At 45.0% G+C, this 18,785-nt stretch overlaps 1 protein-coding gene across 2 annotated transcripts in view; it reads right to left on the bottom strand.

Annotated features, from left to right (window-relative positions):
- The window catches only part of LOC126412170 (programmed cell death protein 7-like), a 53,951-nt gene that overhangs the window by 13,320 nt on the left and 21,846 nt on the right, over positions 1-18,785 (bottom strand). The window contains exons 2-3 of one of the 2 annotated variants that reach the window (XM_050081648.1): positions 12,648-12,791; positions 9,382-9,603 (exon numbers count right to left, since the gene is read on the bottom strand). In XM_050081648.1, coding sequence (XP_049937605.1) covers positions 9,382-9,603; positions 12,648-12,791 — 366 coding nt within the window. The remainder of the gene's footprint in view (positions 1-9,381; positions 9,604-12,647; positions 12,792-18,785) is intronic. The other variant, XM_050081649.1, reaches the window with a different exon arrangement.

Raw genomic sequence — 18,785 nt, 5'->3', positions numbered from 1 at the left:
GGTAGCACATCACTTTTACCTTCTCCGGGAGAACGTCCCCCTCGAAGGCGAGGATAAAGGCCCCGGTGTCGATGCGACGGTCTTTGGGGCCGCGCTGGACTCGCCGAACGAAATACACGCCTCGGCGCTCCAGGTTGGCCCCGAGCTCCTCATCAGATTGTAGCAGGAGGTCACGATGAAAAATAACCCCCTGCGTCCTATTTAGTGCCAGATGTGGGACAATGGATACTGGGATGTCCCCTCGGCGGTCGCACGCCTGGAGCGCCGCTGACTGTGTGGCGGAGGTGGTCTTGATAAGAACGGACCCTGAACGCATCTTGCTGAGAGCCTCGATTTCCCCGAAGATGTCATCAATGTGCTGAACAAAGAACATGGGCTTGGAGGTGGCGAATGTCCCCCCATCGGTTCGAGAACAGAACAAATAGCGGGGGAAGTACTTCGCCCCAAGCCGGCAGGCCTGTCCCTCCTCCCATGGAGTGGCCAAGCGGGAAAGGGCAGGAGAACCAGGACTGGAAACGGTACCTTTTCTTTTGAAAGACTCGGCCGCAGAGCGACCTGATACGTGTTGACGTTTCATCTGCGAAACGTCCGCCCCGATACCACCCACTCCGACCAGGGGCTCTCCCCACAGGCGCCACCCAGCCGCAGCAAGGGCCACCTGGCAGGATGACCATTGCCGGGAGTCCTGATGCCGCAAGGAGACGGGCATCTACTCCTTGGCCGACGTGGGGAGGGTGCAGCTCAGGTATCGGCAGTACGATCCCTGTGTTGTCAGGGGGCTACAACCTAGAGGGTACATGACGACCCCACCACAACGGGCTGGCTACCGTGCTGGATTTCTGGTGGCATGGAAAGTCCATCATGATCGCTGGGGCAGATGGAGATGCACTATGGGCGTAACTTGGACAACCCATCAGGCGTTTAGGCCCAATTTGAGGAATAGTGGGTATGGTTATAACGCCGGTGCAATGCTGAGTGCCAAGGTCTTAGTGCACTTAGGACCGGTGGTACACCACGTAAAGTGTCCTTCCCCAAAAGGCTCGTACTTCAGTAGAATTTTGAAAAATGGAGGTCAAACCCCAAGGGGGACCATCACATGGAAGGCCGAAACGGTTGAAACGCCTTTTAGTCGCCTCGTACGACAGGCAGGAATACCTCGGGCCTATTCTTACCCCGGACCCGCAGGGGGGATGATTAGTCTCTGTAGTACTAGGAATTTCCCAGAGGCAACACACAGGAAGACTGTTCTCTGGGGCAAATGAGCAAAGGCTACATAGTCACGTGAGGGCTTAGGTAAATAAGCTAGCACAAATCAGGATGGGCAAATTGAACACCAATCAATGATAGGAAGAGGAAGAAAAAGTGACTATGTTGACAAAGGTGGAAGATCTGCGTACTGTGCATTTGTGTGACCTTTATTTGGCACTTTCTAAATTATTTTATAATTTTTCTTGGGATGTCGTCCAGTCTGATTCCACTCCATGTAAAAATGGACTGCATGAAATTTGGGCTTACAAATAGAGCATATAGCATTTGGATGTTTGTAATTTTTTTTTAATATGTGAAGTCCAGAACTCAAATATAAATCTCCAAAAGCAGTTTGCTGATACTCTACAAATTCTGGAGAAAATCAACTTTGAAATCTTCTGAGCATCTTTAATTCATTAACTAGGCCTACTTTCTGGTCGGAAATGTGGCTCCATGGTAGAATACAACTTCCAGATTGCTGCTGCCTACCCATATGGTAGTTGCTGCCAGAGTTGGTGGTCCTGTGTGCATGCTTGGATGTATGACTGGTGTGGGTTTCTCTTCTTCTCATTAGCTGATGAAAGCTGTGTCCGAAAGCTTTGTGTAGGTGTCTTAATTGTGCCTGTCTGCAACTTAACATGTCTTCTTTACAGAAAGTAGCAATCTATCCTTTCTTACATTATTCTTAGTGCTGTAGTATGAATATACCGGAAATATAACCAATAATGGAAACAGAGATGCAACTGAAAGAGCAGCTGAAGAAATGTTGGGAAAAATGTCATGGTTTGTAGAAAAAGAAACTTGAAGTGCCACATGCTGTAAAAATGAAATGAAGTGCAAAGAAGAGGTGGGAGGAAACTGAATCAGCTACAGCTGAATAACTTTACAAAACTGTCAACAAAGATGCAGAAATATCTAAGGCAACTGCTTGGAATGAAGCCTATGGAAAACTAGAGGCAAAAAGAGCGAACAGTAAATGTTTCACCATACTACACATGAAAAGAATGAAGCTGTGCTCATGCTCCATGATGTAAGGTTACTGAACAATGGAAAGACTACTTTGAGAAACTTCTGAAATCAAAGAATGTTTTCAGAAGAGAGCGATTGCACTCAGAGAAGACCTGAGATAAATCAAAGGAAGTAGTGACAATAGCCCCGAAGAAGAAAGGCTAAACAAGAAAAGCAGCTGGTCCTGGTGACCAACTTATTTTGTACCTTGCTGAGAGAGATCTAGACAGCAGAGAGGATTTCAGATGACAGGCAAGAGAATACAATTCTGCCTATTTACAGAAGAGAAAGATGATACGGAGGAATTCAAATAGTGTCACACATTATGACACACTTTGTAAAGACACTGGAATAACGGCTTGCAGGTGAAATATAAACATGAAAGCAAAAGGTTGGATTTATACCAGAAAATGGGGCAACAAAGGTAACCTTTGCACTACTCTCGTTTATGGAAAAATGATTTAATTATTGATGTCCTGTCAGTGGCAAGTAGAGATCAAATCCCAAGATGCGTGTCTGAAGACTTGTGACATGTATTACAGTACAGAGCATTAAAATCAATGAAACTGAAAAGGGACACCAATGCTAGGGAGTGAGGATGGTAAAACATTCCCAATGGGGGGGGTATAGGGGGGGGGAGGGAGAGAGGGAGAGAGAGAGAGAGAGAGAGAGAGAGAGAGAGAGAGAGAGAGAGAGAGAGAGAGAGAGAGATAGGCAGGGGGGGGGAGATATAGGCAGGGGGGGGGAGATATAGGCAGGGGGGGGGAGATATAGGCAGGGGGGGGGAGATATAGGCAGGGGGGGGGGAGATATAGGCAGGGGGGGGGAGATATAGGCAGGGGGGGGGAGATATAGGCGGAGGGGGGGAGATATAGGCGGGAGGGGGGGAGATATAGGCGGGAGGGGGGGAGATATAGGCGGGAGGGGGGGAGATATAGGCGGGAGGGGGGGAGATATAGGCGGGAGGGGGGAGATATAGGCGGGAGGGGGTGAGATATAGGCGGGAGGGGGTGAGATATAGGCGGGAGGGGGGGAGATATAGGCGGGAGGGGGGGAGATATAGGCGGGAGGGGGGGAGATATAGGCGGGAGGGGGGGAGATATAGGCGGGAGGGGGGGAGATATAGGCGGGAGGGGGGGAGATATAGGCGGGAGGGGGGGAGATATAGGCGGGAGGGGGGGAGATATAGGCGGGAGGGGGGGAGATATAGGCGGGAGGGGGGGAGATATAGGCGGGAGGGGGGGAGATATAGGCGGGAGGGGGGGAGATATAGGCGGGAGGGGGGAGATATAGGCGGGAGGGGGGGAGATATAGGCGGGAGGGGGGGAGATATAGGCGGGAGGGGGGGAGATATAGGCAGGGGGGGTGAGATATAGGCAGGGGGGGGAGATATAGGCAGGGGGGGGGAGATATAGGCAGGGGGGGGGAGATATAGGCGGGAGGGGGGGAGATATAGGCGGGAGGGGGGGAGATATAGGCGGGAGGGGGGGAGATATAGGCGGGAGGGGGGGAGATATAGGCGGGAGGGGGGGAGATATAGGCGGGAGGGGGGGAGATATAGGCGGGAGGGGGGGAGATATAGGCGGGAGGGGGGGAGATATAGGCGGGAGGGGGGGAGATATAGGCGGGAGGGGGGGAGATATAGGCGGGAGGGGGGGAGATATAGGCGGGAGGGGGGGAGATATAGGCGGGAGGGGGGGAGATATAGGCGGGAGGGGGGGAGATATAGGCGGGAGGGGGGGAGATATAGGCGGGAGGGGGGGAGATATAGGCGGGAGGGGGGGAGATATAGGCGGGAGGGGGGGAGATATAGGCGGGAGGGGGGGAGATATAGGCGGGAGGGGGGGAGATATAGGCGGGAGGGGGGGAGATATAGGAGGGGGAAGATATAGGAGGAGGGGGAAGATATAGGAGGAGGGGGGGAGAGATACAGGCGGGGGGGGGGAGAGAGAGAGAGAGAGATACAGGCGGGGGGGGGAGAGAGAGAGAGAGAGATACAGGCGGGGGGGGGAGAGAGAGAGAGAGAGAGAGATACAGGCGGGGGGGGGGAGAGAGAGATACAGGCGGGGGGGGGGAGAGAGAGATACAGGCGGGGGGGGGAGAGAGAGAGAGAGAGATACAGGCGGGGGGGGGGAGAGAGAGAGATACAGGCGGTGGGGGGGGGGAGAGAGAGAGAGATACAGGCGGTGGGGGGGGGGAGAGAGAGAGAGATACAGGCGGGGGGGGGGAGAGATACAGGCGGGGGGGGGGAGATACAGGCGGGGGGAGGGGAGATATAGGCGGGGGAGGGAGAGAGTGATATAGGGTGGGGAGAGAGATATGGGGGGAGTGAGGGAGATTAAGGGGGGGGAGAGAGAGAGGGAGATTAAGGGGGAGAGAGGGAGATTAAGGGGGGAGAGGGAGATTAAGGGGGAGAGAGGGAGATTAACGGGGAGAGCGGTAGATAAAGGGGGAGAGCGGTAGATAAAGGGGGAGAGCGGTAGATAAAGGGGGAGAGCGGTAGATAAAGGGGGGAGAGCGGTAGATAAAGGGGGAGAGAGGTAGATAAAGGGGGGAGAGAGGTAGATAAAGGGGGGAGAGAGGTAGATAAAGGGGGGAGAGAGGTAGATAAAGGGGGGAGAGAGGTAGATAAAGGGGGGAGAGAGGTAGATAAAGGGGGGAGAGAGGTAGATAAAGGGGGGAGAGAGGTAGATAAAGGGGGGAGAGAGGTAGATAAAGGGGGGAGAGAGGTAGATAAAGGGGGGAGAGAGGTAGATAAAGGGGGGAGAGAGGTAGATAAAGGGGGGAGAGAGGTAGATAAAGGGGGGAGAGAGGTAGATAAAGGGGGGAGAGAGGTAGATAAAGGGGGGAGAGAGGTAGATAAAGGGGGGAGAGAGGTAGATAAAGGGGGGAGAGAGGTAGATAAAGGGGGGAGAGAGGTAGATAAAGGGGGGAGAGAGGTAGATAAAGGGGGGAGAGAGGTAGATAAAGGGGGGAGAGAGGTAGATAAAGGGGGGAGAGAGGTAGATAAAGGGGGGAGAGAGGTAGATAAAGGGGGGAGAGAGGTAGATAAAGGGGGGAGAGAGGTAGATAAAGGGGGGAGAGAGGTAGATAAAGGGGGGAGAGAGGTAGATAAAGGGGGGAGAGAGGTAGATAAAGGGGGGAGAGAGGTAGATAAAGGGGGGAGAGAGGTAGATAAAGGGGGGAGAGAGGTAGATAAAGGGGGGAGAGAGGTAGATAAAGGGGGGAGAGAGGTAGATAAAGGGGGGAGAGAGGTAGATAAAGGGGGGAGAGAGGTAGATAAAGGGGGGAGAGAGGTAGATAAAGGGGGGAGAGAGGTAGATAAAGGGGGAGAGAGGTAGATAAAGGGGGAGAGAGGTAGATAAAGGGGGAGAGAGGTAGATAAAGGGGGAGAGAGGTAGATAAAGGGGGAGAGAGGTAGATAAAGGGGGAGAGAGGTAGATAAAGGGGGAGAGAGGTAGATAAAGGGGGAGAGAGGTAGATAAAGGGGGAGAGAGTTTCTGCTGCACTATTTATTTACTCTTAGTAAGGCAAGTTATATGAAGAGTGTTTCGGAATTTTGCCATTACCACGTGTTCCAGCGAAGGTCGGTAGAACAGAAATTTGAATATCATTTTTAAAAAATAAATAAGTTTTACTAGCTGCAAAGTGAAACAAATTCATTCTAAAACAAATTACTTTGTATCACCCACACAAGAACTGAGGTATGGTTTTGGTGATAAAAATAGAGGAAAAAACTATGTAATCAACTTTGAATAGTGTGCAATAACCATCGAACTTCATTTGTCATCTAGCCAAATTAACGAAGTAGAAGTATTCAATCCCTGTCATAGCCCTACCAAAATTTAACACATCTATTTATTCAAAGAAATTTGTAAAATAAATTAATACATCCAAGAACAACAAGCAATTGTTCAGCAATTCATTTATATATTGCAGTTATAACTAAGGTGTCATGATAAACCCGGAACAATGCTTAAATGATGACAAAGAAGATAAAGTACTCTTTTTCTCATTAAGTATACTGTGTCACATAAACTGTAGCATTACATATTTTGAATCTAAGGTGGTACCATTTTACATGTTAAATAATACTGGTCAAAAGATATCTTGGAACAATGATAATCAGAAAATGCTAATTCTCTACTAGGTATCTAACATACACTTTGCAAGCATAGCTGATAACAACGATTAGTATAGTGTAATTTAGAAAGAATGACTTTATTTTGGACAGTAATAAATACAAAAAACAGGATGTGCTAGCGAGTATTGTGTTGTTTGAATATGTGTGGCCTGTAGTTTCAGAGAATCGCCATTAAATGTCAGTCATTAGAGGTCTTTTCAGTTTGCTATCAGTCAGAAGTAAGATGGCATCTGCTCGACAGAAGGTGTTTTGTGTGGTGCAAATTACAAAGTGTGTGTCAGTGATATCAGTCCAGAGCACTTTTCGTTGGCATTTTGGCAACAATCTGCCTGCACCAGAAATATTCATCATTGGTATCGCCAATTTGAAGAGAGAGGATGCTTGTGCAAAGTTAAGAGTCCCAGGCTAATCTCTCAGTTCTGATGACACAGTGGAAAGAGTTTGGCCAACAGTGGAGTCCACGAAAGTCTAGTCACTGCGCATGTAAAGAACTGTCAATGCCTCATATGACCATCTGGAAAGTGTTAAAGCATCATTTGGTCTATAGCTCATACAGACTACAATTGGCGAAAGTCTTTCAGGATGGCTGATTTCAGCAACGCTCTGCTAGAGGAGATGGAAGGCAGTATGTTTACTACAATTAATTTTCAGTGATGAAGCAATATTTCACGTTAATGATAAAGTAAACAGACAAGTTGTTCATATGAAGATTCCAAAACACTCATGACATTATCGTGCATTAAGAAACTCACTGAAAGTGAATTTTTTTGTGCCATTTCTCGTGAAAAAGAGTACAATCTCTTGTTTTTGAGGAAAACCCAGTGACTGGAATAAGCTATTTTTAAATGCTGCAGAACTGGCTTTTTCTACAACTTCAGGATGACTCCAATGACTTAATTTTCTAACAGCATGGAGCTCCATCACACTTGCACAACATATAATAGTTTCTTAATGACACGCTGCTTCAATGCTGGATGGGGCACACGGGACCCTGAGATGGATGAAGGGAAATGTTTTCCTCTCTCCCTTTAACTTGTGATATATACGCAGATACATTGGGTAAAATTTATGGCAAATTTAGCTATCATGTAGATTATGTTCGTGCTGCTGCTGGTAGGCACAGCACTTAACAGCATTGCTGAAACTCAGATTTTGTATTTTGCAATTTATCCCATGTTTGTAATATGTTTTTATCTGTAAATAAGGAGTGTTGAATTCAGGTCATTCTTTCTGAGACACCCTGTATTTCATTGTAGCTTTCTTTGATGATAGAAGCTATTGACAGGAAGTGTAACAGGTGTATGTTGGACAGTCAAAACTTCTATGCATATAAAAATTTCAGATATTCAAAATTGTACTACAAATGTTCTTCAATTTAGGAGTGGGATATTTTTCAAGAACATTCTCTTGTCTGCTATTTACAATGAGTTTCAGTACTACTAGCAAGTTATGTCAAGTTTCTGACACACAATAAGTGGAGCAGCCACCGCTTTCTGCATAAGCACCCATCCTATTAGAGCTATTTCATTTGTTTGACCTGTAGAATATATGCTGCTCTCAGGAGAGCTTAGGGAAACAAGATAGGGCAATCTTACTCCCCATTACTTTCAGGTGAGTCACCCTGCCATGTGTTTATACGCACTGAGTTGACGGAAGTCATGGGATACTTCCTAATATCTTGTCGGACCTTCTTTTGGCTGGCGTAGTGCAGCAACTTGACTTGGCATGGACTCAAGTTGTTGGCAGGCCCCTGCAGAAATACGGAGCAATGCTGCCTCTTTAGCCATCCATAATTGCGAAAGGTTTGCCAGTGCAGAATTTTGTGAACGAACTGACCTATCGATTATGTCCCATAGATGTTGGACAGGATTCATGCCGGCAATGGGAGTGGCCAAATCATTCGCTCGAATCGTCCAGAATATTCTTCAAACCAACTGCAAACAATTGTGGCATGGTGAATGGTGGATTGTCATCCGCAAAAATTCCATTGTTGTTTGGCTGCAAATGGTCTCTAAGTGGCTGAACATAACCATTTCCAGTCAAAGATTGGTTTAGCTGGATCAAAGGACCCAGTCCATTCTATGTAAACCAAAGCTAACACCATCATGGAGCCATCACCAGCTTACACACTGCCTTGTTGACAACTTGGGCCCACATCTTCGTGGTGTATGCGCCACAGTTACACCTATCATCAGCTCTTACCAACAAACTGGCATTCGTCTACCCTTGCCACAGTTTTCCAGTTGTCTAAGGTCCAATCAATATGGTCACGAGCCCTGGAGATACACCACAGGTGATGACTTGCTGTTAGCAAAGGCAAGTGTGTCCGTCGTCTGCTGCCCTATCCTAGTAATGCCAAATTTCGCCACACTGTCCGAATGGATATGTTCGCTGTACATCCCACATTCAATTTCGCAATTGTTTTATAGAGTGCTACTTGTTTGTTAGCAGTGACAACTATAAGCAAATACTGCTGTTCTCCATTGTTTAGTAAGGTCGTTGGGTAATGGACTGTTCGTGATGAAAGGTAATAACTGAAATTTGGTATTCTTGGCACACTATGGTTCTTGTAATATTGATTTCCCTAATGATGTCTAAAATGGAATGTCCCATGCTTCTAGCTCCAATAAGCCCACTTTCAGAATCTTAATTCCCGTCGTGTGGCCATAATCACATCGGAAAACATTTCACATGAATCAGCCAAGTACAAATAACAGCTGCACCTGCACTGCCCACTGCCCTTTTCTACCTCGGGTACACCATACTACTGCCAGCTATATATGTGCATATCGCTATCACTAGACTTCTGTCACCTCGGCGTAATTTGTGGAAGGCCCCTTATCATATTTATGCTGCGTCACGATACTAAGAATGATGGCAGAATGTTATATACGTTTAATTAAACAAAGGAAGTAAATGAAATATTCTCCCACTGCAGCATATGGAGTCCCAGAGGAGGGCGGTGCATGTTGCGTACTTACCATTTTTGCCTTTTCCACCGATTCCTGCATATTTTCTATCCATGTATCTATTTCTTTGTGAAGCTTCTGTCTCTCAGCCTGTTTTTCGGCCTTAATTAAATGCCAGTTTTCTCTCTGTCGTTTTTGATATTTTCTTTTTTTCTTGCGTTTTGCAAGTGACACCTGTAACATCTTCAGAATGGCTGGATCACTCAACTGTTTTAGCTTTTCTTGCACATCAACCTACAACATATAAATCAATGCATTTCAATCCTGGCAAATTAAGTGGCATAAAAACAAGTACACTGTACAGTAAGTATTCTATACTAAAAGCATGCTTCCAAACATGATAACTAATTATACATGAGTGATACTTATATTCTACGTTGGAATGAAACATGACCCAAAGCAAAATGCGTGGATGAAGTAATAAATAAATAATAATTATAATTTTTATTGATTTACCCCTTTCATTGTGCACACAGAAACATTAGTTGATAAATTTTAGTTATTGTCTTCCCCAAATTGCTTCATCCTGCCCCTATGTATGACACCTTTCTTGATACCCATGCATTTTTGAGTCTCAGGCTCTTCCCTGTTAATTGTTTTAACGTTTACTTGTAAGAACTTATCTGTATATCTATATGTATGCATGTAGTGTCCATATAGTTGTCAATGGGTCTACAGTGACTTTGTCGATGTTCTTGGTGCCAGTCAACTACCATACTTTGGATTTTGGGTCCTGTTTATAAGTATAGAAAATTTTTCTTGGTTCGTCGTGAGCCTCTCGTTTGTGCTAAAAACAATGAACAGAACTGAATTGTTCCATCAGGAAAAACAGTTCTTCTGACCTACCTTGCACTGGACGTCTTTAATCATGGGTCTTAACATTTTCCACAATATCTGTTCTATTTTTCTCAATGACACTGATGGTTAAAGTCTCAACTGCATGGAGTGAAAGCTACCTTAAAAAAAAGATGATGATGATTGGGAGAGTAATATACAAGGAATACGCCAGTTTGATAAAGTATTAGGTATTATATTGCAATGTGGACCTTTCCATGTTTGCAATATCAAACATCTTATAAGAGCTTATGCCTTAATTTGTTTCTGAGAAAAAAAACACACACATCAAAAAGTTTTGCATCACCTCGGTTCCGAGAGTTCCAGAACCCGTACAGAAAATTGGAAGAGATATCAATATAAACATAATTTCCGCCCTTTTTATTGCTCATGAAAACAACACATTGCATGTTGTACCACCACACAGTGAGACCTTCAGAGGTGGTGGTCCAGATTGCTGTACACTCCGATACCTCTAATACCCAGTAGCACGTCCTCTTGTGCTGATGCATGCCTGTATTCGTCGTAGCATACTACCACAAGTTCATCAAGACACTGTTGGTCCAGATTGTCCCACTCCTCAAGGGAGTGGTTGGCGAGTCATGTCGTCCATAAACAGCCCTTTTCAATTTATCCCATAGGGTTCGTATCTGAAGAACATGCTGACCACTAGTCGAGCGATGTCGTTATCCTGAAGGAAGTCATTTACAATATGTGGATGTTGGCCGTGCGAATTGCCATCTATGAAGACGAATGCCTTGCCAATATGCTGCTGGGTTGCACCATCAGTCCGAGGATGGCATTCATGTGTCATACAGCCATTAGGGCGCCTTCCATGACCACCAGCGGCATATGTCAGTCTCACATAATGCCACCCCTAAAACAGCAAGGAACCTCCACCTTGCTGCACTTGCTGGACAGTGTGTCTAAGATGTTTCAGCCTGACCTGGCTGCCTCCAAACATGTCTCCGACGATTGTCTGGTTGAAGGCATCTGTGACACTCATTGGTGAATAGAATGCCTGAGCGGTCCATTTGGCATGTTGTTGGGCCCATCTGTACCGCACTGCATGGTGCTGTGGTTGCGAAGTGGAACCTCGTCATTGACGTTGGAGTGAAGTTGTTCATCATGCAGCCTACAGCACAGAGTTTGAGTCTTAACACGGCGTCCTATGACTGCACAAAAAGCATTACTCAACATGGTGGCGTTGCTGTCAGGGTTCCTCCGAGCCATAATCTGTAGGTAGTGGTCATCCACTGCAGTAGTTGCCATGGGTGGCGTGAGCAAGGAATGTGATCGACAGTTCCTGTCTCTCTGTATCTCCTCCATGTCCGAACAACATCGCTTTGGTTCACTCTGAGACGCGTGGACACTTCCCTTGTTGAAGAGCCCTTCCTGTCATGAAGTAACAATGCGGATGCGATCGAACCATGGTATTGACCATCTAGGCATGATTGAACTAAAGACAACAAGAGCCGTGTACCTACTTCCTGGTGGAGTGACTGGAACTGATCGGCTGTCGGACCCCCTGTCTAATTGGCGCTGCTCATGCATGGTTGTTTACACCTTTGGGCGGGTTTAGTGACATCTCTTAACAGGTGAAGGGACTGTGTCTGTGATACAATATCCACAGTCAACGTCTATCTTCAGGAGTTCTGAGAACCGGGATGATGCAAAAGTTTTTTTGATGTGTGTATATAATAGGTGATTTTTCATTTAGCAGCAAAATATTGGACCAGTGGCACAAGTGAGGCCAATACGAAAGTTGACAGCACATGGCAGATAGTATTTTGTGTGTCAGATAATCTTTAAAATAATCAGTATACTGTTCAATACTGTGATTCACATAGCACAATTAAAAATCTATCAACTTGCATATAGTTAACTTTAAAAATGGGGGTACAAATCAAGGTTTTTCCCCCTAATCAAGTGCTGGACCATGGTGGCTTCTGGAATTATATTATGGTATTATAATTCAGATTTTATTAAGCTGAATATTTCATATTCTGAATTTTTGTTGCACATCTGCGTGGCGAATTTAAATTATCAGAACTATAAGTTTAGTATATGATATTTTGGCTGAACAACACTCTGCTATACAATGTGTAAACCTAATAAATTATAGCAAAAAGAGCTTTTCTACTTCCAAAAATATACCAGTTTCTCATAATATGAGCTAACTTAGGAAACAAAAAATCTACTTAATTAAGAATTTTGCTCTCACACAATAACTAAGCAGATAACAATACGTACTGAAAAATTTGCTCGTTTGTCACATCTAAAGAAAAAAGTCAAAATATAACAGTTTAGACAGCTTTCACTTTAAATAGTGCACGTACTTCGAGATTTTAGAAAACTCTCATTTTACATTACACATTAGCAGAGCGATGTCTGTCAAAGTCTTACTCTACACTACACACATGCCACTTGGCTTTTTCACTCACTCTCTTCTTACTGATGTCCTCAAATTCCATTTGCCACTCTGAACAATTTACTGTATCACATTTTGAAGACAGTTTAGCATGCAAAAATTGGAGTTCCTCAAGAGTAGTTAAACATTGTTTTAGCATGTTCTTCGCTTCAAATATCTGTAAAAAAAATTGAAGATACAGTACATCAATATAATTCCACAGAGTAACTTTTCATCAATAGACTAATCTGAATGTACTTCCTATACTCTGAATAATTTGTCTATTCCATAAGGAATCAATAACTGATGTGCAGTTGATGTAAAATTTGTGCCAGACTAGACTAACATGGATTTTACTGTTTACCATGAGCAGTACATTCATTACATTACAGGTTCAGCATAACTGAACGATTTTCACTGATGTCATTTCATTACATTCCATTATCGATTCTTTGACCAATTCACTTCAGTGGACTTAATTCTTATCAAATACATTTCTGATGGGTGTACCATCTAAGAAATTATGTGGCACCACAGTATAATTTAAACTGCATGTCCGGACTAGGGTTGAAAACTAATCATTGTATATGATTTGTAATCATCATTGTGCCAGAGTCAAATTCACAAGACAATTATAAGAAATTGTCCATCACTCCATGAGCGAGTTGCAGTTTCTAACACATTTTTGTCTTGCTGATTCACACTATTTTCCAAAGATACCAGTTCCTGCATATAGTCTCCTCCTATTTCATACACTGAACCACCAAAGAAACTGGTGTAGGCTTATGTACTCAAATACAGACACATATAAACAGACATAGTATAGCACTGTTGACAGCAACACCTATACCTGGTGAGTCACATAACATTACCACTGGAAACACCTCCCGGAAAAAAAAAAACTGAATAATCAATTCTGCAGACTGAAAGTGAGGGGTGTAACTGGTTAATACAAACTGTTGAGAAATGCATGGAAGTATGATTTTCAACACTTTTTTTTTTAACAGAAACCTATTATTTTTAGCACAACTGAAAATAGAAAATACACTTAATCAATGCCATTTGTTACATTGTAAAATGTTATTTATATCCACAGTAATTTGTAACAAAGTTGACGCTTAAGTAACTCCTCAGCAGTTCAATCATGTGTATTGGAGAGAGCCGAATTAATCAGGGATACAAAAAGAACAGTGATGTAATGTAGCTACAGAAGAGACATGAACAGTATGTTGCGTCCACATGCTAACATTTTTATTAGTCTTTTTCTCTGAAGAATACTGTACTGCACTGATTTGTTAGAAGAAAATGTACATTAACATGAGAATGTAGTTAAACTTACAAATTGGTTTTTTGTTTTTGATGACAGAATGTGAAAGTGTGTGTCTTGACATTTAAGGCTAATAAATGTTCAAAGTGGTGCCCATCATTTGCTGCACACATCTGCAATCTACCGTGTAATAAATGTCTTACACCACGCAGTACATTTGATGTAATTTACCACAGGCTGCCTCAATAAAATGTTCATATCTTCTGGGGTTGTAGGCACATCATGGTACACGTTCTCCTTTACCGTACCCCACAGAAAAGTCTGGAGGTGTAAGATCAGGAGAACGGGTGCCCGATTTATGAGTCTGCCACATCCTACGGAACACCCGTCGAACATTCTGTCAGGGGTCAGCCTAGTGTTCATTGCAGAATGTGCAGCAGCACCATCATGTTGATACCACATACATCTACGTTTCCAGCGGGACATTTTCTAACAATGTTGGCAGCTCATTTTGTAGAAACTATGTATTTTGCAGCTGTTTTGGTGCATTCAGTGAAGTGAGGACCAATGAGATGGTCACCAATTACTCCACACCATACGATTACATTTCACGGTTGCTGTTGCTCTACCTGTTGAAGCCAGCGAGGATTGTCCATGGACCAGTAATGCGTGTTTCGTAAATGCACTGCAAAGTGGTTTGTGAAACCTGCTTTTCATCAGTAAACAGGTAGAACTGCAATGCGTTCCCTGTTGATGCCCACTGACAGAAATTTTCTCGATTATTAAACTCATCTCCATGTAATTGCTGATGCAGCGACAAATGATACTGGTGAAGTTTGTGACAAAGTATGCGCATTACACTACTTTGACTCATTGCACTGCCTCTAGCAATGTCATGTGAACTCGTGTGGGCTCATGGCAACAGCAGCCAACACACCAACTACACCTGTTTCTCCTGTGATGGGTTTGTTAAGGACCCATACAATTGTTTGTAGATGTTTCCTAACGTGCTACGCATTGGATGATCTCTGTCCGGGTACCTTTTTGCATACAACCTTCAGGCTGCAGCTGCATATTGTCTACACTTGCCATAAATGAGTATCATCTCTGTCTTTTCAGAGTTAGAATAAACCATTTTCACAGTTCATACAACACTGTACACACTGTTGTACTTGTGACCTTCTCACGTTCCTACTGTGTGTACTTCTGTTCTTACTTGTGTACAGTATATGTCTGTTAACACCATGTACTACAGTTATTCTCAGTAAAAGGACTAATTTGGCAAGCGCTACATGCAGGCACTGAGACAGCTGAACTCATAAATATCTTCATAAGTATCTTCATAAACATACCTCTACAGACTGTTTGTTACAATACGCGACTGAATATCTGAGGCTTCAAGCGTCAACTTTACATTACAAATTACTCTGGATGTACTTAACATTTTACAATGTAACAAATAGCATTAAGTATTTGTTTCTATTTTCAGTTGTGCTAAAAATAAAAACAAGTCTCCCTTCAAAAAAAAGTAAGTGTGTGTTGAAATTTTTTTTGTTTGTTTTGGTTTTAGGGCGCAAAACTGCTATGGTCATTAGCACCCGGTCTGTGACTTAGGAAAAGGTAAAAAACCAAACTGGAAACCAGCAGCAATGAGTGCGAAACTCAAAAAAGTGGGGAAACTAAAACCAGAAGGAAAGCTTAAAAAACCACTATAGAAGGGGGTTGTTTGTCCCCAAAAGGAGCTTCAAATGACTGACGTCCTCTCACTGGCACTAATAAACTCGAGAACACAATCGGCTGAGTGCGTGTCATCTGCTAAAATGGAAGATATATCAGGCGACAGCTGTAGAAGGGCGCGTAACGGAGTAAAATAGGGGCACTGAAGTAAAAGGTGTCTCACCGTCCACAGTTGAGAGCAGTGGGGACAAAGTGGGGGAGGATCGCCAGTTAAAAGATGTTGATGGCTAAAAAGACGGTGCCCTTTCCGTAGTCTAGTTAAAATTACCTCCTCCCGAGGATGAATTCGGGAGGAAGAGGTCCAAGCGCAGGGAAGAGCTTTCATGTCCCGCAATTTATTATTGGGAAGTGTTGACCAATGTGCGTGCCATAAAAGAGCAACACAACGACAATAAAACACTCCGTAGATCGGCAAAGGGAATCATGCAAATAGCAGTCTGAAGAAGAGAGACTGCAGCCTTGGCCGCTATATCAGCCGCATCATTTCCACAGATACCAACATGTCCTGGGATCCAGAGGAACGCCTCAGACGAGCCCCAAGTGGAATAAGTGGAGGCAGTCCTGAATCCGGTGGACCAGAGGGTGGACAGGGTAGAGAGCTTGGAGACTGAGGAGAGAGATGAGCGAATCTGAGCAGATAACATACTGTATCCGCTGATGGCGAACAGCGTAAGGCTCCGCAGTAAAAACTGAACACTGGTCGGGAAGCCGAAATCGATTAGGGGTGTCGCCAACAATACAGGCACTCCAAACACCAAACAATGTTTTTGTGCCATCATTGTAAATAAATGTGGCATCCTTCATTTGTGCGCATAGAGCAGCAAATGCCTGACGATAAACAAGAGAAGGGGTACCATCCTTGGGAAACTGACAAAGGTCACGGAGCAGGAAGGTCTGGGGCCGGAGCCAAGGCAGTGCTCTACCCCAAGTTGTCAAGAAAGTTTTAGGAAAGTGGAAGGAAAGAGAATGTAGCAGTTGACGGAAGTGGACTCCCGGTGGTTGTAGAGAGGAAGGGCGGCCTGCATAGCCTAAATCCAAGGGGGCGCCGCAAAAAATGTCATGGGCTGGATTAGCAGGCATAGAAGACAGATGGCTAGCGTAACGACTCAGGACAGCTCGCCGATTGGACAGCGGAGGTTCAGCAGTCTCAGCATAAAGGCTTTCCATAGGGCAGGTGTAAAAAGCTCCAAACGCTGAACGTAATCCACGGTGGCAGACAGAGTCAAGACGCTGAAGAATAGACAGCCGGGCAGAGGATTAAACTATACTTCCATAGTCCAATTTCGAGCACACTAAGGCGCGATAGAGGCGGAGAAGGACCACTCGGTCCGATCCCCAGGAGGTACCATTCAGAACACGGAGGGTGTTGAGGGATCGCAGACAGCGAGCCGAAAGATAGGAAACGTGGGAGGACCTGCACAGTTTTCTGTCAAACATAAGACACAAGAATTTAGCGACATCTGCGAACAAAAGGTTGACTGGACCTAGATGTAAGGAAGGCGGAAGAAACTCTGTACAACGCCAAAAACTGACACAAACAGTTTTATTGGGAGAAAAGCCGAAACCAGTTTCCATGCTCCAAGAGTGGAGGCGATCGAGACATCCTTGAAGATGTCGTTCAAGAAGGCTGGTCTGTTGAGAGCTGTAGAAGATTGTAAAATCGTCCACACAGAGGGAGCCCGAGACATCAAGAAGGAGACAATCCATAATTGAATTTATGGTAATGGCAAACAGTACAACACTTAGCACGGAGCCCTGGGATACACCGTTTTTTTTGGGATAAAGTACAGGAGAAAGTAGTGTTTACCCGCACTTCAAATGTGCGTTCTGCCATAAATTCACGAAGAAAAGGGGGCAGCCGACCTCGGAAGCCCCAAGAGAACAGTGTGCGGAGGATGCCTGTCCTCCAACAGGTATCGTATGCTCTCTCCAGATCAAAAAATATTGCTACTGTTTGGCATTTCCTGAGAAAATTGTTCATGATATAAGTGGAGAGAGCAACAAGATGGTCAACTGCAGAACGATGCTTTCGGAAACCGCATTGGGCCGGTGTTAAAAGACTTCAGACTCCAGCCACCAGGCTGAACGGCAATTCACCATACGCTCCAAAACCTTACACACACTACTCGTGAGAGAAATGGGATGACAGCTAGAGGGGAGATGTTTGTCCTTTCCAGGTTTCGGAACAGGAACGACGATAGCTTCCCGCCATCTTCTGGGAAAAGTACTGTCGGTCCAAATTCGATTATAAAGGCAAAGGAGGTAACGCAGACTATGATATGATAAATGCAGCAACATTTGTATGTGGATACCACCTGGTCCTGGGGCGGAAGAGCGAGAAGAAGAGAGTGCATGTTGGAGTTCCCACATGGAGAAAATAGTATTATAGCTTTCGCAATTTTGAGAGGAGAAAGCAAGAGGTCGCACTTCCGCTGCATGTTTCTTCGGGAGAAAAGCTGGTGGGTAATTTGAAGAGCTCGAAACCTCAGCAAAGTGTTGACCCAATGAGTTAGAAACTGTGACAGGGTCCACTAATGTATCATGCGCGACAGTGAGCCCAGAGACCGGGGAGAAACTAGGTGCACCAGATAACCGTTGAATCCTACTCCAAACTTCGAGGAGGGATCGAAGGTGTTAAATGAGCTAGTAAAGAAGTCCCAGCTTGCCTTCTTGCTATCGCGAATGACGCGACGGCATCGCGCAAGGAACTGCTTGTAGCGGATACAGTTGGCCAAGGTAGGATGGTGCGAAGAGCACGTTGCAGCTCACGTATTGCATCATGGCATGCCTTGTATCACCAAGGAATTGGGGGGCACTGGGGCAAATCTGAGGTGCGAGGTATTGAACGTTCCGCAGCTGTAAGAATAACTTCTGTAACATGAGTGACCTCATCGTCAACGCTAGGAAAGTTACGGTCATCAAATGTCGCTAGAGACTAAAAAAGTGTCCTATCAGCTTGGGTAAACTTCCAGCGTCTCGGGCGCATATATGGCTGTTGTGGCTGCAATCTAAGGACACATGGAAAGTGGTCACTCGAGTGTGTATCAGCAAGAGCGAACCATTCGAAGCGCCGAGCTAGCGGAAAAGTACTAACCAAAAGGTCCAAATGAGAGGAATTTGTCATGGAGGCACACAAAAATGTGGGGTCCCCAGTGTTGAGGCAAACAA

This window comes from Schistocerca serialis, chromosome 7 (assembly GCF_023864345.2).
Source record: "Schistocerca serialis cubense isolate TAMUIC-IGC-003099 chromosome 7, iqSchSeri2.2, whole genome shotgun sequence".
NCBI classification, from domain to species: Eukaryota; Metazoa; Arthropoda; class Insecta; order Orthoptera; family Acrididae; genus Schistocerca; species Schistocerca serialis.
Note: the sequence above shows the minus strand (reverse complement) of the source record. Positions and strands in the feature narration are given on the sequence as shown.